The sequence below is a fragment of the Stigmatopora nigra genome, chromosome 18 (genome assembly GCF_051989575.1).
Source record: "Stigmatopora nigra isolate UIUO_SnigA chromosome 18, RoL_Snig_1.1, whole genome shotgun sequence".
NCBI classification, from domain to species: Eukaryota; Metazoa; Chordata; class Actinopteri; order Syngnathiformes; family Syngnathidae; genus Stigmatopora; species Stigmatopora nigra.
In genome coordinates, this window is record NC_135525.1 from 10,209,658 (window position 1) to 10,231,038 (window position 21,381).

A 21,381-nucleotide genomic window follows, 5' to 3' on the forward strand; every position below is an offset into this window, starting at 1 on the left:
AAACCCGAATAATGTAGACCGAACGTCATAGGGTAAGTCAATTCTATTTTAAGCATTGACAAGACACGCCATTTATTTTATTTTTTCAAGCTTTATTACATGTAGTCATTTTATTTTAATCATTCAAAGTTGCTAGCAACATTCTTGAGTTTCACCCAAGCCAACAATTCATTTATTTTTTCCATTTAATTTACAGCACCATCACGTTAAAGTGAGCAAAAACATTCAGTCTGTCATCTGACAAAAAAATTTAAGTGCAACTTCACATATATTTGAAGCACCAGTCTGTTTCCCATAAGACTTCATACAACCTTTTTAATTTACATGCATATGTGATAGTGATAATTAAAGTCCACAATGGAACGACTGTAATAAGAATCCTGTACAAAAAACTAATAATTATGAATGATGAAATCATGAGTTCAAGTTTTTGCTTCCATTAAGACAAAACTACTTTTTTAACCTTTATCCCCACAAACAAGACAATCTATTTAACCTTTCCAGAGGCAATTACTACATCTTTCTACCTGAAATATACACGCTATGTATAATATAATAAATTATTGATCATTCAAATGCCCTTTAAGGATTGTGGTGATATACAATAGGACCATTACATTATTTATAAAGCGATATTCCTTTTTTTAATGCATTTAAAGGCCACATCGCCCAGCTTTAATAAATACAAAAAGTAACAAATAACTTTTTCCCATTGGAATTAACAGTGTGATAGTAATAAATTAAAATAGTGCTGAAAATAATTTAAAAGATGTTATTTTTTTCCTGTTTAGGTGTTTCGAGGTCTACTCCGGTTCTCCTCCAAGTCATCTTTGGTTTTTTGGATGCGGGCAAAAATCTGCCGGAAAAGTTCCTTGTACTCTGGTTGGTGGATGACGCCGTTATGGTCGGCGGTCTGGACGGCTTTGTGGCTCCGCCTTTCCGGCTCGTCTCCGGGACGCCGTTGCGATCCAAGGTGCTTCCGTAACTGCTCGTATTTGACTTGCAGGGCGCTGTACTGCGCGTCCACTTCGTTGAGTAGCGAGATGCCGCCACGCTCCGCCTGGCGGCTGCAGCGGCATTGGCCCGCCGAGTCCGCCTCAAGTAGACGCTCGCTGGCCCAACGCTTGAGGGGCCGCTTTCCCCGTGGAGATGGTCCGTCAAGGTCCGGCTCGTCGCCCTCCTCCTCTGGAAGTGTGTAAGCGGCGTCCAGCCGGGAGAGGGATTCCCACTTCCAGAGTTGGCGAAGTTCCTCTGCCTCCCGCTCCAACTCGGATACTCGTGTCTGTGGATTGAGTTAAGTGTATGTTGATCAGAAATAAATCCATATACCTAAATATAAGTGTGTGTATAGTAAGGCTTTTTATTGGGAAAAAATGACATAGTATTGTATGGCTTTTTTCTCGTAAGAAATGACATAGTATTGTATGGCTTTTTTCTTGTAAGAAATGACATAGTATTGTATGGCTTTTACTTTTCAAAAATGACATAGTATAGTAAGGCTTTTTTTCGTTAAAAAACGACATAGTATAGTAAGGCTTTTTTTCGTTAAAAAACGACATAGTATAGTAAGGCTTTTTCTCTTAAAAAACGACATAGTATAGTAAGGCTTTTTCTCTTAAAAAACGACATAGTATAGTAAGGCTTTTTTTCGTTAAAAAACGACATAGCATAGTAAGGCTTTTTTCGTTAAAAAACGACATAGTATAGTAAGGCTTTTTCTCTTAAAAAACGACATAGTATAGTAAGGCTTTTTCTCTTAAAAAACGACATAGTATAGTAAGGCTTTTTTCTCTTAAAAAACGACATAGTATAGTAAGGCTTTTTTTCGTTAAAAAACGACATAGTATAGTAAGGCTTTTTTCGTTAAAAAACGACATAGTATAGTAAGGCTTTTTTTCGTTAAAAAACGACATAGTATAGTAAGGCTTTTTCTCTTAAAAAACGACATAGTATAGTAAGGCTTTTTTTCGTTAAAAAACGACATAGTATAGTAAGGCTTTTTTCGTTAAAAAACGACATAGTATAGTAAGGCTTTTTTTCGTTAAAAAACGACATAGTATAGTAAGGCTTTTTTTGTTAAAAAACGACATAGTATAGTAAGGCTTTTTTTCGTTAAAAAACGACAGTATAGTAAGGCTTTTTTTCGTTAAAAAACGACATAGTATAGTAAGGCTTTTTTTCGTTAAAAAACGACATAGTATAGTAAGGCTTTTTTTCGTTAAAAAACGACATAGTATAGTAAGGCTTTTTATCACCAAAAACGACATAGTATAGTAAGGCTTTTTTTGTTAAAAAACGACATAGTATAGTAAGGCTTTTTTTCGTTAAAAAACGACATAGTATAGTAAGGCTTTTTTTCGTTAAAAAACGACATAGTATAGTAAGGCTTTTTTTTCGTTAAAAAACAACATAGTATAGTAAGGCTTTTTTTCGTTAAAAAACGACATAGTATAGTAAGGCTTTTTATCACCAAAAACGACATAGTATAGTAAGGCTTTTTTTGTTAAAAAACGACATAGTATAGTAAGGCTTTTTTTCGTTAAAAAACGACATAGTATAGTAAGGCTTTTTTCGTTAAAAAACGACATAGTATAGTAAGGCTTTTTTTCGTTAAAAAACGACATAGTATAGTAAGGCTTTTTTCGTTAAAAAACGACATAGTATAGTAAGGCTTTTTCTCTTAAAAAACGACATAGTATAGTAAGGCTTTTTTTTCGTTAAAAAACGACATAGTATAGTAAGGCTTTTTTTCGTTAAAAAACGACATAGTATAGTAAGGCTTTTTCTCTTAAAAAACGACATAGTATAGTAAGGCTTTTTTTCTTCAAAAAACGACATAGTATAGTAAGGCTTTTTTTCGTTAAAAAACGACATAGTATAGTAAGGCTTTTTTTCTCTTAAAAAACGACATAGTATAGTAGGGCTTTTTTTCTCTTAAAAAACGACATAGTATAGTAAGGCTTTTTTTCGTTAAAAAACGACATAGTATAGTAAGGCTTTTTTTCGTTAAAAAACGACATAGTATAGTAAGGCTTTTTTTCGTTAAAAAACGACATAGTATAGTAAGGCTTTTTCTCTTAAAAAACGACATAGTATAGTAAGGCTTTTTTTTCGTTAAAAAACGACATAGTATAGTAAGGCTTTTTTTCGTTAAAAAACGACATAGTATAGTAAGGCTTTTTCTCTTAAAAAACGACATAGTATAGTAAGGCTTTTTTTCGTTAAAAAACGACATAGTATAGTAAGGCTTTTTTCGTTAAAAAACGACATAGTATAGTAAGGCTTTTTTTTCGTTAAAAAACGACATAGTATAGTAAGGCTTTTTTTCGTTAAAAAACGACATAGTATAGTAAGGCTTTTTCTCTTAAAAAACGACATAGTATAGTAAGGCTTTTTTTCGTTAAAAAACGACATAGTATAGTAAGGCTTTTTTCGTTAAAAAACGACATAGTATAGTAAGGCTTTTTTTCGTTAAAAAACGACATAGTATAGTAAGGCTTTTTTTGTTAAAAAACGACATAGTATAGTAAGGCTTTTTTTCGTTAAAAAACGACAGTATAGTAAGGCTTTTTTTCGTTAAAAAACGACATAGTATAGTAAGGCTTTTTTTCGTTAAAAAACGACATAGTATAGTAAGGCTTTTTTTCGTTAAAAAACGACATAGTATAGTAAGGCTTTTTATCACCAAAAACGACATAGTATAGTAAGGCTTTTTTTGTTAAAAAACGACATAGTATAGTAAGGCTTTTTTTCGTTAAAAAACGACATAGTATAGTAAGGCTTTTTTTCGTTAAAAAACGACATAGTATAGTAAGGCTTTTTTTTCGTTAAAAAACAACATAGTATAGTAAGGCTTTTTTTCGTTAAAAAACGACATAGTATAGTAAGGCTTTTTATCACCAAAAACGACATAGTATAGTAAGGCTTTTTTTGTTAAAAAACGACATAGTATAGTAAGGCTTTTTTTCGTTAAAAAACGACATAGTATAGTAAGGCTTTTTTTCGTTAAAAAACGACATAGTATAGTAAGGCTTTTTATCACCAAAAACGACATAGTATAGTAAGGCTTTTTTTCATTAAAAAACGACATAGTATAGTAAGGCTTTTTTCGTTAAAAAACGACATAGTATAGTAAGGCTTTTTTTTCGTTAAAAAACGACATAGTATAGTAAGGCTTTTTTTCGTTAAAAAACGACATAGTATAGTAAGGCTTTTTTCGTTAAAAAACGACATAGTATAGTAAGGCTTTTTCTCTTAAAAAACGACATAGTATAGTAAGGCTTTTTTTCTTCAAAAAACGACATAGTATAGTAAGGCTTTTTTTCGTTAAAAAACGACATAGTATAGTAAGGCTTTTTTTCTCTTAAAAAACGACATAGTATAGTAGGGCTTTTTTTCTCTTAAAAAACGACATAGTATAGTAAGGCTTTTTTTCGTTAAAAAACGACATAGTATAGTAAGGCTTTTTTTTCGTTAAAAAACAACATAGTATAGTAAGGCTTTTTTTCGTTAAAAAACGACATAGTATAGTAAGGCTTTTTATCACCAAAAACGACATAGTATAGTAAGGCTTTTTTTGTTAAAAAACGACATAGTATAGTAAGGCTTTTTTTCGTTAAAAAACGACATAGTATAGTAAGGCTTTTTTTCGTTAAAAAACGACATAGTATAGTAAGGCTTTTTTTCGTTAAAAAACGACATAGTATAGTAAGGCTTTTTATCACCAAAAACGACATAGTATAGTAAGGCTTTTTTTCATTAAAAAACGACATAGTATAGTAAGGCTTTTTTCGTTAAAAAACGACATAGTATAGTAAGGCTTTTTATCACCAAAAACGACATAGTATAGTAAGGCTTTTTTTGTTAAAAAACGACATAGTATAGTAAGGCTTTTTTTCGTTAAAAAACGACATAGTATAGTAAGGCTTTTTTCGTTAAAAAACGACATAGTATAGTAAGGCTTTTTTTTCGTTAAAAAACGACATAGTATAGTAAGGCTTTTTTTCGTTAAAAAACGACATAGTATAGTAAGGCTTTTTTTCGTTAAAAAACGACATAGTATAGTAAGGCTTTTTTTCGTTAAAAAACGACATAGTATAGTAAGGCTTTTTATCACCAAAAACGACATAGTATAGTAAGGCTTTTTTTGTTAAAAAACGACATAGTATAGTAAGGCTTTTTTTCGTTAAAAAACGACATAGTATAGTAAGGCTTTTTTTCGTTAAAAAACGACATAGTATAGTAAGGCTTTTTTTTCGTTAAAAAACAACATAGTATAGTAAGGCTTTTTTTCGTTAAAAAACGACATAGTATAGTAAGGCTTTTTATCACCAAAAACGACATAGTATAGTAAGGCTTTTTTTGTTAAAAAACGACATAGTATAGTAAGGCTTTTTTTCGTTAAAAAACGACATAGTATAGTAAGGCTTTTTTCGTTAAAAAACGACATAGTATAGTAAGGCTTTTTTTTCGTTAAAAAACGACATAGTATAGTAAGGCTTTTTTTCGTTAAAAAACGACATAGTATAGTAAGGCTTTTTCTCTTAAAAAACGACATAGTATAGTAAGGCTTTTTTTCGTTAAAAAACGACATAGTATAGTAAGGCTTTTTTCGTTAAAAAACGACATAGTATAGTAAGGCTTTTTTTTCGTTAAAAAACGACATAGTATAGTAAGGCTTTTTTTCGTTAAAAAACGACATAGTATAGTAAGGCTTTTTCTCTTAAAAAACGACATAGTATAGTAAGGCTTTTTTTCGTTAAAAAACGACATAGTATAGTAAGGCTTTTTTCGTTAAAAAACGACATAGTATAGTAAGGCTTTTTTTCGTTAAAAAACGACATAGTATAGTAAGGCTTTTTTTGTTAAAAAACGACATAGTATAGTAAGGCTTTTTTTCGTTAAAAAACGACAGTATAGTAAGGCTTTTTTTCGTTAAAAAACGACATAGTATAGTAAGGCTTTTTTTCGTTAAAAAACGACATAGTATAGTAAGGCTTTTTTTCGTTAAAAAACGACATAGTATAGTAAGGCTTTTTATCACCAAAAACGACATAGTATAGTAAGGCTTTTTTTGTTAAAAAACGACATAGTATAGTAAGGCTTTTTTTCGTTAAAAAACGACATAGTATAGTAAGGCTTTTTTTCGTTAAAAAACGACATAGTATAGTAAGGCTTTTTTTTCGTTAAAAAACAACATAGTATAGTAAGGCTTTTTATCACCAAAAACGACATAGTATAGTAAGGCTTTTTTTGTTAAAAAACGACATAGTATAGTAAGGCTTTTTTTCGTTAAAAAACGACATAGTATAGTAAGGCTTTTTTTCGTTAAAAAACGACATAGTATAGTAAGGCTTTTTTTTCGTTAAAAAACAACATAGTATAGTAAGGCTTTTTTTCGTTAAAAAACGACATAGTATAGTAAGGCTTTTTATCACCAAAAACGACATAGTATAGTAAGGCTTTTTTTGTTAAAAAACGACATAGTATAGTAAGGCTTTTTTTCGTTAAAAAACGACATAGTATAGTAAGGCTTTTTTCGTTAAAAAACGACATAGTATAGTAAGGCTTTTTTTTCGTTAAAAAACGACATAGTATAGTAAGGCTTTTTTTCGTTAAAAAACGACATAGTATAGTAAGGCTTTTTCTCTTAAAAAACGACATAGTATAGTAAGGCTTTTTTTCGTTAAAAAACGACATAGTATAGTAAGGCTTTTTTCGTTAAAAAACGACATAGTATAGTAAGGCTTTTTTTTCGTTAAAAAACGACATAGTATAGTAAGGCTTTTTTTCGTTAAAAAACGACATAGTATAGTAAGGCTTTTTTTGTTAAAAAACGACATAGTATAGTAAGGCTTTTTTTCGTTAAAAAACGACAGTATAGTAAGGCTTTTTTTCGTTAAAAAACGACATAGTATAGTAAGGCTTTTTTTCGTTAAAAAACGACATAGTATAGTAAGGCTTTTTTTCGTTAAAAAACGACATAGTATAGTAAGGCTTTTTATCACCAAAAACGACATAGTATAGTAAGGCTTTTTTTGTTAAAAAACGACATAGTATAGTAAGGCTTTTTTTCGTTAAAAAACGACATAGTATAGTAAGGCTTTTTTTTCGTTAAAAAACAACATAGTATAGTAAGGCTTTTTTTCGTTAAAAAACGACATAGTATAGTAAGGCTTTTTATCACCAAAAACGACATAGTATAGTAAGGCTTTTTTTGTTAAAAAACGACATAGTATAGTAAGGCTTTTTTTCGTTAAAAAACGACATAGTATAGTAAGGCTTTTTTTCGTTAAAAAACGACATAGTATAGTAAGGCTTTTTATCACCAAAAACGACATAGTATAGTAAGGCTTTTTTTCATTAAAAAACGACATAGTATAGTAAGGCTTTTTTCGTTAAAAAACGACATAGTATAGTAAGGCTTTTTTTTCGTTAAAAAACGACATAGTATAGTAAGGCTTTTTTTCGTTAAAAAACGACATAGTATAGTAAGGCTTTTTTCGTTAAAAAACGACATAGTATAGTAAGGCTTTTTTTTCGTTAAAAAACGACATAGTATAGTAAGGCTTTTTTTCGTTAAAAAACGACATAGTATAGTAAGGCTTTTTCTCTTAAAAAACGACATAGTATAGTAAGGCTTTTTTTCGTTAAAAAACGACATAGTATAGTAAGGCTTTTTTCGTTAAAAAACGACATAGTATAGTAAGGCTTTTTTTCGTTAAAAAACGACATAGTATAGTAAGGCTTTTTTTGTTAAAAAATGACATAGTATAGTAAGGCTTTTTTTCGTTAAAAAACGACAGTATAGTAAGGCTTTTTTTCGTTAAAAAACGACAGTATAGTAAGGCTTTTTTTCGTTAAAAAACGACATAGTATAGTAAGGCTTTTTTTCGTTAAAAAACGACATAGTATAGTAAGGCTTTTTTTCGTTAAAAAACGACATAGTATAGTAAGGCTTTTTATCACCAAAAACGACATAGTATAGTAAGGCTTTTTTTCGTTAAAAAACGACATAGTATAGTAAGGCTTTTTTTCGTTAAAAAACAACATAGTATAGTAAGGCTTTTTTTTCGTTAAAAAACAACATAGTATAGTAAGGCTTTTTTTCGTTAAAAAACGACATAGTATAGTAAGGCTTTTTATCACCAAAAACGACATAGTATAGTAAGGCTTTTTTTGTTAAAAAACGACATAGTATAGTAAGGCTTTTTTTCGTTAAAAAACGACATAGTATAGTAAGGCTTTTTTTCGTTAAAAAACGACATAGTATAGTAAGGCTTTTTATCACCAAAAACGACATAGTATAGTAAGGCTTTTTTTCATTAAAAAACGACATAGTATAGTAAGGCTTTTTTCGTTAAAAAACGACATAGTATAGTAAGGCTTTTTTTTCGTTAAAAAACGACATAGTATAGTAAGGCTTTTTTTCGTTAAAAAACGACATAGTATAGTAAGGCTTTTTTCGTTAAAAAACGACATAGTATAGTAAGGCTTTTTCTCTTAAAAAACGACATAGTATAGTAAGGCTTTTTTTTCGTTAAAAAACGACATAGTATAGTAAGGCTTTTTTTCGTTAAAAAACGACATAGTATAGTAAGGCTTTTTCTCTTAAAAAACGACATAGTATAGTAAGGCTTTTTTTCTTCAAAAAACGACATAGTATAGTAAGGCTTTTTTTCGTTAAAAAACGACATAGTATAGTAAGGCTTTTTTTCTCTTAAAAAACGACATAGTATAGTAGGGCTTTTTTTCTCTTAAAAAACGACATAGTATAGTAAGGCTTTTTTTCGTTAAAAAACGACATAGTATAGTAAGGCTTTTTTTCGTTAAAAAACGACATAGTATAGTAAGGCTTTTTTTTCGTTAAAAAACGACATAGTATAGTAAGGCTTTTTCTCTTAAAAAACGACATAGTATAGTAAGGCTTTTTTTCGTTAAAAAACGACATAGTATAGTAAGGCTTTTTATCACCAAAAACGACATAGTATAGTAAGGCTTTTTTTCATTAAAAAACGACATAGTATAGTAAGGCTTTTTTCGTTAAAAAACGACATAGTATAGTAAGGCTTTTTCTCTTAAAAAACGACATAGTATAGTTAGGCTTTTTTTGTTAAAAAACGACATAGTATAGTAAGGCTTTTTTTCGTTAAAAAACGACATAGTATAGTAAGGCTTTTTTTCGTTAAAAAACGACATAGTATAGTAAGGCTTTTTTTCGTTAAAAAACGACATAGTATAGTAAGGCTTTTTCTCTTAAAAAACGACATAGTATAGTAAGGCTTTTTTTCGTTAAAAAACGACATAGTATAGTAAGGCTTTTTTCGTTAAAAAACGACATAGTATAGTAAGGCTTTTTTTCGTTAAAAAACGACATAGTATAGTAAGGCTTTTTTTGTTAAAAAACGACATAGTATAGTAAGGCTTTTTTTCGTTAAAAAACGACAGTATAGTAAGGCTTTTTTTCGTTAAAAAACGACATAGTATAGTAAGGCTTTTTTTCGTTAAAAAACGACATAGTATAGTAAGGCTTTTTTTCGTTAAAAAACGACATAGTATAGTAAGGCTTTTTATCACCAAAAACGACATAGTATAGTAAGGCTTTTTTTGTTAAAAAACGACATAGTATAGTAAGGCTTTTTTTCGTTAAAAAACGACATAGTATAGTAAGGCTTTTTTTCGTTAAAAAACGACATAGTATAGTAAGGCTTTTTTTTCGTTAAAAAACAACATAGTATAGTAAGGCTTTTTTTCGTTAAAAAACGACATAGTATAGTAAGGCTTTTTATCACCAAAAACGACATAGTATAGTAAGGCTTTTTTTGTTAAAAAACGACATAGTATAGTAAGGCTTTTTTTCGTTAAAAAACGACATAGTATAGTAAGGCTTTTTTTCGTTAAAAAACGACATAGTATAGTAAGGCTTTTTTTCGTTAAAAAACGACATAGTATAGTAAGGCTTTTTATCACCAAAAACGACATAGTATAGTAAGGCTTTTTTTCATTAAAAAACGACATAGTATAGTAAGGCTTTTTTCGTTAAAAAACGACATAGTATAGTAAGGCTTTTTTTTCGTTAAAAAACGACATAGTATAGTAAGGCTTTTTTTCGTTAAAAAACGACATAGTATAGTAAGGCTTTTTTCGTTAAAAAACGACATAGTATAGTAAGGCTTTTTCTCTTAAAAAACGACATAGTATAGTAAGGCTTTTTTTTCGTTAAAAAACGACATAGTATAGTAAGGCTTTTTTTCGTTAAAAAACGACATAGTATAGTAAGGCTTTTTCTCTTAAAAAACGACATAGTATAGTAAGGCTTTTTTTCTTCAAAAAACGACATAGTATAGTAAGGCTTTTTTTCGTTAAAAAACGACATAGTATAGTAAGGCTTTTTTTCTCTTAAAAAACGACATAGTATAGTAGGGCTTTTTTTCTCTTAAAAAACGACATAGTATAGTAAGGCTTTTTTTCGTTAAAAAACGACATAGTATAGTAAGGCTTTTTTTTCGTTAAAAAACAACATAGTATAGTAAGGCTTTTTTTCGTTAAAAAACGACATAGTATAGTAAGGCTTTTTATCACCAAAAACGACATAGTATAGTAAGGCTTTTTTTGTTAAAAAACGACATAGTATAGTAAGGCTTTTTTTCGTTAAAAAACGACATAGTATAGTAAGGCTTTTTTTCGTTAAAAAACGACATAGTATAGTAAGGCTTTTTTTCGTTAAAAAACGACATAGTATAGTAAGGCTTTTTATCACCAAAAACGACATAGTATAGTAAGGCTTTTTTTCATTAAAAAACGACATAGTATAGTAAGGCTTTTTTCGTTAAAAAACGACATAGTATAGTAAGGCTTTTTTTTCGTTAAAAAACGACATAGTATAGTAAGGCTTTTTTTCGTTAAAAAACGACATAGTATAGTAAGGCTTTTTTCGTTAAAAAACGACATAGTATAGTAAGGCTTTTTCTCTTAAAAAACGACATAGTATAGTAAGGCTTTTTTTTCGTTAAAAAACGACATAGTATAGTAAGGCTTTTTTTCGTTAAAAAACGACATAGTATAGTAAGGCTTTTTCTCTTAAAAAACGACATAGTATAGTAAGGCTTTTTTTCTTCAAAAAACGACATAGTATAGTAAGGCTTTTTTTCGTTAAAAAACGACATAGTATAGTAAGGCTTTTTTTCTCTTAAAAAACGACATAGTATAGTAGGGCTTTTTTTCTCTTAAAAAACGACATAGTATAGTAAGGCTTTTTTTCGTTAAAAAACGACATAGTATAGTAAGGCTTTTTTTCGTTAAAAAACGACATAGTATAGTAAGGCTTTTTTTCGTTAAAAAACGACATAGTATAGTAAGGCTTTTTCTCTTAAAAAACGACATAGTATAGTAAGGCTTTTTTTTCGTTAAAAAACGACATAGTATAGTAAGGCTTTTTTTCGTTAAAAAACGACATAGTATAGTAAGGCTTTTTTTCGTTAAAAAACGACATAGTATAGTAAGGCTTTTTCTCTTAAAAAACGACATAGTATAGTAAGGCTTTTTTTCGTTAAAAAACGACATAGTATAGTAAGGCTTTTTTTCGTTAAAAAACGACATAGTATAGTAAGGCTTTTTTTCGTTAAAAAACGACATAGTATAGTAAGGCTTTTTTTGTTAAAAAACGACATAGTATAGTAAGGCTTTTTTTGTTAAAAAACGACATAGTATAGTAAGACTTTTTTTCGTTAAAAAACGACATAGTATAGTAAGGCTTTTTTCTTCAAAAAACGACATAGTATAGTAAGGCTTTTTATCACCAAAAACGACATAGTATAGTAAGGCTTTTTTTGTTAAAAAACGACATAGTATAGTAAGGCTTTTTTTCGTTAAAAAACGACATAGTATAGTAAGGCTTTTTTTCGTTAAAAAACGACATAGTATAGTAAGGCTTTTTTTCGTTAAAAAACGACATAGTATAGTAAGGCTTTTTATCACCAAAAACGACATAGTATAGTAAGGCTTTTTTTCATTAAAAAACGACATAGTATAGTAAGGCTTTTTTCGTTAAAAAACGACATAGTATAGTAAGGCTTTTTTTTCGTTAAAAAACGACATAGTATAGTAAGGCTTTTTTTCGTTAAAAAACGACATAGTATAGTAAGGCTTTTTTCGTTAAAAAACGACATAGTATAGTAAGGCTTTTTCTCTTAAAAAACGACATAGTATAGTAAGGCTTTTTTTTCGTTAAAAAACGACATAGTATAGTAAGGCTTTTTTTCGTTAAAAAACGACATAGTATAGTAAGGCTTTTTCTCTTAAAAAACGACATAGTATAGTAAGGCTTTTTTTCTTCAAAAAACGACATAGTATAGTAAGGCTTTTTTTCGTTAAAAAACGACATAGTATAGTAAGGCTTTTTTTCTCTTAAAAAACGACATAGTATAGTAGGGCTTTTTTTCTCTTAAAAAACGACATAGTATAGTAAGGCTTTTTTTCGTTAAAAAACGACATAGTATAGTAAGGCTTTTTTTCGTTAAAAAACGACATAGTATAGTAAGGCTTTTTTTCGTTAAAAAACGACATAGTATAGTAAGGCTTTTTCTCTTAAAAAACGACATAGTATAGTAAGGCTTTTTTTTCGTTAAAAAACGACATAGTATAGTAAGGCTTTTTTTCGTTAAAAAACGACATAGTATAGTAAGGCTTTTTTTCGTTAAAAAACGACATAGTATAGTAAGGCTTTTTCTCTTAAAAAACGACATAGTATAGTAAGGCTTTTTTTCGTTAAAAAACGACATAGTATAGTAAGGCTTTTTTTCGTTAAAAAACGACATAGTATAGTAAGGCTTTTTTTCGTTAAAAAACGACATAGTATAGTAAGGCTTTTTTTGTTAAAAAACGACATAGTATAGTAAGGCTTTTTTTGTTAAAAAACGACATAGTATAGTAAGACTTTTTTTCGTTAAAAAACGACATAGTATAGTAAGGCTTTTTTCTTCAAAAAACGACATAGTATAGTAAGGCTTTTTTTCGTTAAAAAACGACATAGTATAGTAAGGCTTTTTTTCGTTAAAAAACGACATAGTATAGTAAGGCTTTTTTTCTCTTAAAAAACGACATAGTATAGTAAGGCTTTTTTTCGTTAAAAACGACATAGTATAGTAAGGCTTTTTTTCGTTAAAAAACGACATAGTATAGTAAGGCTTTTTTTCGTTAAAAAACGACATAGTATAGTAAGGCTTTTTATCACCAAAAACGACATAGTATAGTAAGGCTTTTTTTGTTAAAAAACGACATAGTATAGTAAGGCCTTTTTTCGTTAAAAAACGACATAGTATAGTAAGGCTTTTTCTCCTAAAAAACGACATAGTATAGTAAGGCCTTTTTTCGTTAAAAAACGACATAGTATAGTAAGGCTTTTTCTCGTCAAAAACGACATAGTATAGTAAGGCTTTTTTTTCTGAAAAAAATGACAGTATAAGTATAAGTATTTTTTCTTAATGAAATGATGTAGTAAATATGGTTTGCTCTGCTTAGTAAGCTTATCTAACTTTTCCCACTTAAAGGTACAATAAAGTACTAAGTATGATCTGGAAGTGAAAAGAGCAAAACCACAAATACTACCAACTATTCTTGTAGAGTGGTGGCCCAGTGGTTAAGTCATCAGTTTCCCACTTCTTTGGTCTTAGGTTCAAATCCAAGTGCTGGCAAAGATTTTCTCAATATTATTCAGGTAAATGAAGGAGACAAAAGTACAAGTACTACTGCTTTCTCTCACAGGGTGGTGGCCCAATGGATAAGTCATCAGTCTTCCACCTGTGTGGTCCTGGGTTCGAATCCCAGTACCTGCAATGATTTTCTCAATATTATTCAGGTAAATGAAGGAGACAAAAGTACAAGTACTACTGCTTTCTCTCACTAGGTGGTGGCCCAATGGATAAGTCATCAGTCTACCACCCGTGTGGTCCTGGGTTCGATTCCCAGTGCAGGCAAAGATTTTCCAAATATTATTCAGGTAAAAGAATAAGTTAAAATGTCTAAGTGTTTAACTATATAAGTATTCAGTGGTGGAAGAAGCATTTTGACAAAAAAATGACTAAGTGTTTCACCCCATTTCCAAAGATAATACGTTTCAACACCTATGTATAAGTGGGGCACGAGTTGGTGTAGTGGGTTGCACACTCGCCTTTGCACCGAGAGAACGTGAGTTCGCTTCCCGGTGTCGGCGGTTCACTGACCAAGCAAGCGGTCGAGGGTCGGCCGAAGGCCGACCCGAGAACGCCTTTCGCACATACAGGTCCATCAAGTGTCTTCCGAACTGCCGAAGGCAGTTCGGAATATAACCTTTTGCTGAAAAGTATGACTAAGTGTTTAATATAAATTAAAAACTTTTTTCTTTTTTTTTCTTCTTGTTCCATTTTCCAGACTACTTGGTTCGGTGATCAGCCAAAGGTCGACAGCGGGATTCGAACCCAGGTCTCCCACACGGGAGTCCTGTGCACTAACCTCTGCACCATCCAAGTGGCTACACTTTCCTTAGTAATCATTTCAGTGTCTTTCCAAGAAATACACAGAAACAACTAAGTGAAAATGTGTCCCAACCGGGAATCGAACCCAGGTCTCCCAGACAAGAGACTAGTGAGTTAACCTCTAGGCTACACTTCCTTAAGTCATTGTTGGAAGCTCTTGACTACAAATACAAGAAAAACAATCAAGGGAATAAAAGTCTTACTATACCATGTAGTTTTTTAAAGAAAAATAGCCTAACTATAATATGTCGTTTTTGAAGCCAAAAAGCCTTACTATACTATGTCGTTTTTATTTTTACAAAAAAAGCCTTACTATACTATGTCGTTTTTTAAAGAAAATAGCCTTACTATACTATGTCGTTTTTTAACGAAAAAAAGCCTTACTATACTATGTCGTTTTTCAACGAAAAAAAGCCTTACTATACTATGTCGTTTTTTTGAGAAAAAAAGCCTTACTATACTATGTCGTTTTTTTTGAAGAAAAAAGCCTTACTATACTATGTTGTTTTTTTGAAGAAAAAAGCCTTACTATACTATGTCGTTTTTTTGAAGAAAAAAGCCTTCCTATACTATGTCGTTTTTTTGAAGAAAAAAGCCTTACTATACTATGTCGTTTTTTTTGAAGAAAAAAGCCTTACTATACTATGTCGTTTTTTGAGAAAAAAAGCCTTACTATACTATGCCATTTTTTTGAGAAAAAAAGCCTTACTATACTATGTCGTTTTTTTGAAGAAAAAAGCCTTACTATACTATGTCGTTTTTTGAGAAAAAAAGCCTTACTATACTATGTCGTTTTTGTGAGAAAAAAGCCTTACTATACTATGTCGTTTTTTTGAGAAAAAAAGCCTTACTATACTATGTCGTTTTTTTTAGAAAAAAAGCCTTACTATACTATGTCGTTTTTTTGAAGAAAAAAGCCTTACTATACTATGTCGTTTTTTTGAAGAAAAAAGCCTTACTATACTATGTCGTTTTTATTTTTACAAAAATAGCCTTACTATACTATGTCGTTTTTATTTTTTACAAAAAAGCCTTACTATACTATGTCGTTTTTTTTTTTGTTGAAAAGAAGGCTTACAAATTTAATTTAAAAAACCACCATGTTTATTTAGGTTTTAACACATAGTAAGTTGGCATATGGTACCTTGCACGTCTCGGTGCTCAGCAGCCGCTGTTGCATGGCCGCTTTCTCCCTGCTCAATAGCTCCGCCTCCCGTTCGGCTTCCTCCCGGCGGGCGCGCTCTCCCGCAAATTGAGCCTGGAGGCTGCGCAGTGAGCGGCGTAGCGACGTCTGCTGCTCCTCGCGCCACAGTTGCACGTCTCGCGGTTCCGCCATGGATCCACGTCCCTCCGATTCTCCGTCACAAGTTCTGTGTAGTAAGAAATTCAGATATAATGTCGGCTCCAAAAGTACTTTGAAAAACCATGGAGATATACAATAAATACTATGCATACAGTGCTATTGCTAACTGAACAGAAATTGTAGTATTTATGACAAATAAAAATATTTCTGAATTGTTGAGTCCATTTTCTTTGTATTCTGTATATTTTAGTGTACTATAAGCCCCAAAACTATTTAGGAAAAAGTAATTTTACAGAATATATAAACACGATTGCATTAAAAAAGTATGCTATAATACTACATATGCTCATAAAATATAGAATAATAAGAAAATGATGAAAAGTGGTCTATATTTGTACTCTGTTCTGGTTCTTCTTACATTGATGTAAAAAATAGTAATAAAAAATGTCTATCAGATTTTAAGAAATGCTTCTGCAAGTAAAGGTCAAATGTAGAAAGATTATGTAACGCGCTTAATAATTTTCATTGATATCAACAATATTCCATCTGCTCATTATCTTATCTTGTCTTATCTTAGCGCATGCTAACCATCAGGTGATAAAATGATGTAACGTTTCAAGACTATTCAACAAAATTCGGATTATATTCAAAACGTTACTAACCAAGAATATTAAAGTTAAAGTAATACATTTAAACTAAACCATGTAAACCTATGGACACAAAACATTTTTTAGTGCTATAACTGTTTCTCCATTTTGCACTACTTCTAACCTTGAGCATAATCCCACCATTTTTAATCTGTGATTACACTCACGGTTAATTAGTCAGTCACAGGTCGCTTAAAAGTGGGCAGCCAATCGGCTTCTAAAGTCAAACCTGATCTTTTGCAGTTCTTCCAGACTTTGGGCTCCACGGCCCCCACGGGCCAATGGCGAGGGTCCCAGCTTCATGTCGTCTACCTGGATCTGCAGTTCGTCTACGCGGGTTTGCAGAAATTCCACCGTTTCCGTGAGCCTGCAACGACATAAACCACGTTAGAAAACTGTGACGTCTAGGAAAGACTACGTCGTTTATGGTGTACGGCATCAAACCCGCGGATCTTGTGCTGCGCCGCACGGTTTTCTTGAGTCAGCCCGCGGTTGCTCTGTTCCAGTTCACGGGACGCCACGTCCAGTTGTTCGTAGACTTTGGCGTGCTGTTCGTTGACCTGACGGAGGAGATCCACTTGCTTTCCCAAATGCTGCAAAAGAACAGATTTTGTAAACAAAAACTAAATCCACAACAATAGAAAAAATCACCCGAACTAAAAATGCAGGTAAAAAAATCCAGTGATCCAGTAAAAAAATAATCATTTTTTGCAGCCAAAAATGAATTAAAGAAGCTATAATAAAAATCAGCCAAAGACGCTAAAAAACTGCAATACGTTGATCATTAAAATTATACTACCAAAAACATGAAAAGTTGATGTATTTTGAGGTGAAAATCTTCATAGTTTTATAGAAGTCATTCAAATTATACTACCAAAAATATGAAGAAATGTTGATGTATTTTGAGATGAAAATTTTAATAGTTTTGTCGAAGTCATTTAAATTATTCTACCAAAAACATGAAGAAATGCATTTTGAGATGAAAATCATATTAGTAGAAATGTGATATTGAAATAAATAATTAATTTTGGCTTCCAAATCAGGGCTAAAAATCAAAACAAAACTAAAAATGGTATTTAGATTTTTTTTGTTAACGTTGACTTAAGAGTAGTCGTAAGCAGACATATCTTATCAACGAAGCAATTAGAAGCCGTTGTTGACGAACATTGCGCTCTGACAACAACACCACCTCGAACGCATTAACGCTTTTGTAGTGACGTCAACACGTCGGCGCCCCGGAGATCTTCCTTCCTTCTCAGACACAACGGATTTGAGAACATTTAAGTAATCCACAAGCCCAAACATTAGGCTAAATATTGACTTGTGTTTTTTTGGAAAGAAGAATTGACTATTATTCTCCTGGATTGAAATTGTACCCGTAAAATAATTAGGTAAAAGAAATAAAGACAAAAAATATGCTGGTCGGTCCGATTCTTACCTCAATCTCCAACACTTGCTCCTGATTGGTCGAGCTCATCTGCTGCAGGCCTTGTTCCAGCTCGTGGTTCCTCTCCAACAGGGACTTGCCAAGCTCAGCAGCCAGCTGGAGGTCTACAGAAAGAGATTTATTTAATTGTTTACTTTGGAAAGGCTTAAACTTGGGGGTGCTCGGACGTTTGGTCCCCGGTCTTTTGGTCAAATGGTGACAGAGTTTACTGTTGAAGCCAGCACTCAAAATTATATTCATGAGAGAGTTTAATATCTAAGTACATACTGTTTAATATTTAAGTACATTTGACAGGCGACCAAAAGACCGGCGACCAAACGTCCGATCACAAAACTTGGGGGGCTCCAAAGCGGTCCTCAATGACCACCTTGGACCCTCCCTGGTCTTTGTCCCAGCAATTTCTGCTGAAGCAAGCACAATCTGACTGCAACCAACCATTGCACTTTTCAGATTCATAATAACTGAAAATGTAATACTACTACTAGTACTACTACTATTACTACTACCAAAATTAGCCCCAAAGGATGTTGTTAAAAAAAATACACACAGGTGACCTTCCAAATAAAACACCTTGAATTCAACATCCAGCATCCTCAATGGAAAAATGTTAATTTTTAAATTCAAATCAACGCAAATAAAGGTGAAATTTAAAGTATGCATGTGAAAATGTGTATATTTTTGCAAGAAAAAAAAGGGGTAAACGTTACCATGTTCAAGGTCCTGCTTGTCGTACCAAGGCTCTTCCTCCTTCAGCTCAAACTCCTCGTCCACGCTCATGTCTGTCAACATCTCGGCTACAAATGCAAGATCTATTCGATTTAGTTAGCTTCTTGAGAAATAGTCTTTTGAAGGAAGCATGATGAACGCAGCGTTTAAGGTTCCTTTTGGGGCTATTGTTCTTATTAAAGACACGCCAGGGGAATCCGCTTGTGAGGTACAAACATCGAGCTGGTGCCGGTGTATCAATTCTGAACTTCCAACATAAACACTGCCGCACCGGAAACTCGAATAGCAGACCTTTGGAGTAAAATACTCAAGCTTATGAAACGATAGTAAACACGAAACAAAAACATGTATTCATCAGACAATCATCAAGACATATGTTATATAGTTTTAAAATGCAGATAAAGTAATCTATCCTGTCTTATTACACAATGTAGTTAATTGGAGAGGGTATTACTTTGAAGTGACCTAGTCGGAAACGGTGAGCTCTGAGACATGGAACATTTTAATTTCTTTATCCTGTGATGCTGTTAACTTGATGGCGATTAAACTTCATTTTGTGATTTAATGGCCAAAACAGGACACATTGAGACATTGTAAATTTACCTGGATTGTTATTATTATCCATTGTTGTTGTTTTCAATTATGTTTGCTTGGAGCAGAGATAAATCATACCATGCAAAATTAAAAAAAGGGAAAATATATATATATCAAATGATTTGTGGCTCAGTTATTTTCGTTTTATGATAATGAAAATACATTTGCAATAAATAAAAAACACGCACGGAATAAAGCTTTGAGTTCTTCATTCAAAAAAGTGACGTGTCTAGATTCGGCCACCAGAGGGCGCGTAAATGCAATAAGTAAAAATGCCTCAATGTAATAATTCAATTTTAGAGCAACTGTGTCCAATAGTGTAAAACAACCAAAGCTATCATAAAGTATTTGTTCTATATATGAGATATAGTACTACATCCATTAATCTTCCATACCCTTATCACTACAACGATATTGAATTAATGAAAGCATAATAAAACCAATATTTTTTTAAATTATTTTTCCTAAGCATTATCATTAGGCCTATTTATGACAACTAAACCAACTACTTAATTTAAACCACCGTTTGTAAGAGATTAACCCAGAAACTGGAATTGGTTTAACAGGTTAACTCAAGAATTGGATTAGAATCAGGCCGTGTTTACACTACCAAAACAAACTGTAGAATAAAGCTAAATAGTACTCCAATTTTAGTTATCTACAGCCATCTACTATTAAAACTAAGAAGTGTAATGTAGGTTGTATTTAAGCTACTTGTGCATGATATATTTGATAATAATTACAGTTTACTGAAGGACTATGAAAATACTGTACCGAGTACTTCAAACCTGATCTTCCATGGGATGCTTGGAAGTCTGACGTTGTAATCCAATCATGGCGGATTGGCGCTATCAGGTGATCAGATGAAGTGGGATGAAGAGCAGTGGGACGGTAGCAGTCACTCATTTGATGCCAAACTCTTGCTAGGACGCCTCATCTTTACTTGTTGGGGATCCCCGCCATCCAACAGGTAATATTAGGAACCTCCATTCCATTCAATGTGATTGACTATCTTGATTGAGTCATGGCGGACTTCTTCTTGCAGTCAGGATGGCTCGGGACATGTCCGATAAGGAGATCCTGAAGATGGAATTGGAACAGCTCAAGAAGGAGGTCAATACGCCAAGGACTCCGGTATGTCATTTTTTAAAACCCTATAAGGCCCAAAATCTTTTAAAAAATCTTTAAATTCTTACCCCAAAAAAGCTACAATTCATTTATACTTCATGATACATTAGTTTTTCTTTCATTGGGTCAAATGTGATCAATTTAAAAAAAAAAATCACTCTAAATCCCATTTTTTTAACCCTTAACGTCTCAAAACCACTAAAAAAATGACAGAATCTTTAAATTCTTACCCCCCAAAAAAACTACATTTCAATTATACTACAATAGTTTTTCTCCTATTGCGTCAAATATGATCATTTTTTAAATCCACTTTTGTCTGTTCATTTTATTATTATTTTTAAACCCTTAAAGGCCCAAAACCACCAAAAAAATGGACTTGATCTTTAAAAATAATCTTTAAATTCTTACCCCCCTAAAAGCTACAATTCAATTATACCTCATGATACATTAGTTTTTCTCCTATTGGGCCAAATATGATCAATTTTTAAGAAATAATTCACTCTAAATCCCCTTTTTTTAGGTGGGTGCAAATGTTACAGACACAATCTCCTTTGTGGAAGCTCTCCTTCCCAACGACCCTCTCATCAAAGGCGTTCCCGATGACAAGAACCCTTACAAAGGAGACAAGGGAGGCTGCCTCATAACATAGCACTGGCTTTTTTTTCCAAGCTGGCTTTAAAAACCAGCACGGAAAAATGTACAGCGTCCAGTGTTGGTCATGTGGAGCTATTTTGAAATAAATGTCAGTATTTGGAAAGCAAAATGGTGGTCAGTTGTCATTTCTTTGTTGAATGGTTTTTGAGTTGAAGATGCTCAAAGAAGGTTAATCGCTTTAGTCTAATTCTTAATGGGATTGGCTGGCATGAAGGCGCCATATCCTGCTTTTACACTTCATCCAATTATTGCCTTTTCAGGTCAGGTAGTCTTATTATGAAGGTTTTTTTTTAAGGAAAATAAGGACAAAAAGCCTTTGTATACATGTTATTTTTTGTGGGGAAAAATAGCCTTACTATAAATGGTCATTTA

General features: G+C 31.9%; 2 protein-coding genes across 2 annotated transcripts; one reads left to right on the top strand and one right to left on the bottom strand.

Moving 5' to 3' along the window:
* Nucleotides 1-128: 128 nt before the first annotated feature.
* LOC144212084 (cerebellar degeneration-related protein 2-like) lies at nucleotides 129-18,983 on the bottom strand. The gene is made up of 6 exons (XM_077739714.1): nucleotides 18,615-18,983; nucleotides 17,899-18,011; nucleotides 16,905-17,053; nucleotides 16,690-16,827; nucleotides 15,655-15,880; nucleotides 129-1,282 (listed from the first exon to the last, which is right to left on the bottom strand). The coding sequence occupies exons 1-6, from the start codon at nucleotides 18,694-18,696 to the stop codon at nucleotides 788-790; spliced, it is 1,203 nt and encodes a 400-aa protein (XP_077595840.1). The 5' UTR covers nucleotides 18,697-18,983; the 3' UTR covers nucleotides 129-787.
* A 1,055-nt stretch (nucleotides 18,984-20,038) lies between these two features.
* On the top strand, nucleotides 20,039-21,118 carry gngt2b (guanine nucleotide binding protein (G protein), gamma transducing activity polypeptide 2b). The gene is made up of 3 exons (XM_077739103.1): nucleotides 20,039-20,197; nucleotides 20,273-20,361; nucleotides 20,876-21,118. Exons 2-3 carry the CDS (start codon nucleotides 20,278-20,280, stop codon nucleotides 21,002-21,004), a joined length of 213 nt encoding a protein of 70 aa, XP_077595229.1. The 5' UTR covers nucleotides 20,039-20,197; nucleotides 20,273-20,277; the 3' UTR covers nucleotides 21,005-21,118.
* The last annotated feature ends 263 nt before the right edge of the window (nucleotides 21,119-21,381 follow it).

Bases quoted from the DNA above. Each gene is read 5' to 3' on its own strand.
- LOC144212084 (XM_077739714.1), bottom strand. From the start codon at position 18,696: ATGTTGACAGACATGAGCGTGGACGAGGAGTTTGAGCTGAAGGAGGAA. The intron at 18,012-18,614 runs GTAACGTTTACC...CTCTTTCTGTAG, and splicing joins CAAGCAGGACCTTGAACATG to ACCTCCAGCTGGCTGCTGAG. The intron at 16,828-16,904 runs GTTTGATGCCGT...ATGTCGTTGCAG, and splicing joins GCGCAGCACAAGATCCGCGG to GCTCACGGAAACGGTGGAAT.
- gngt2b (XM_077739103.1), top strand. From the start codon at position 20,278: ATGGCTCGGGACATGTCCGATAAGGAGATCCTGAAGATGGAATTGGAA. The intron at 20,362-20,875 runs GTATGTCATTTT...CCCTTTTTTTAG, and splicing joins TCAATACGCCAAGGACTCCG to GTGGGTGCAAATGTTACAGA.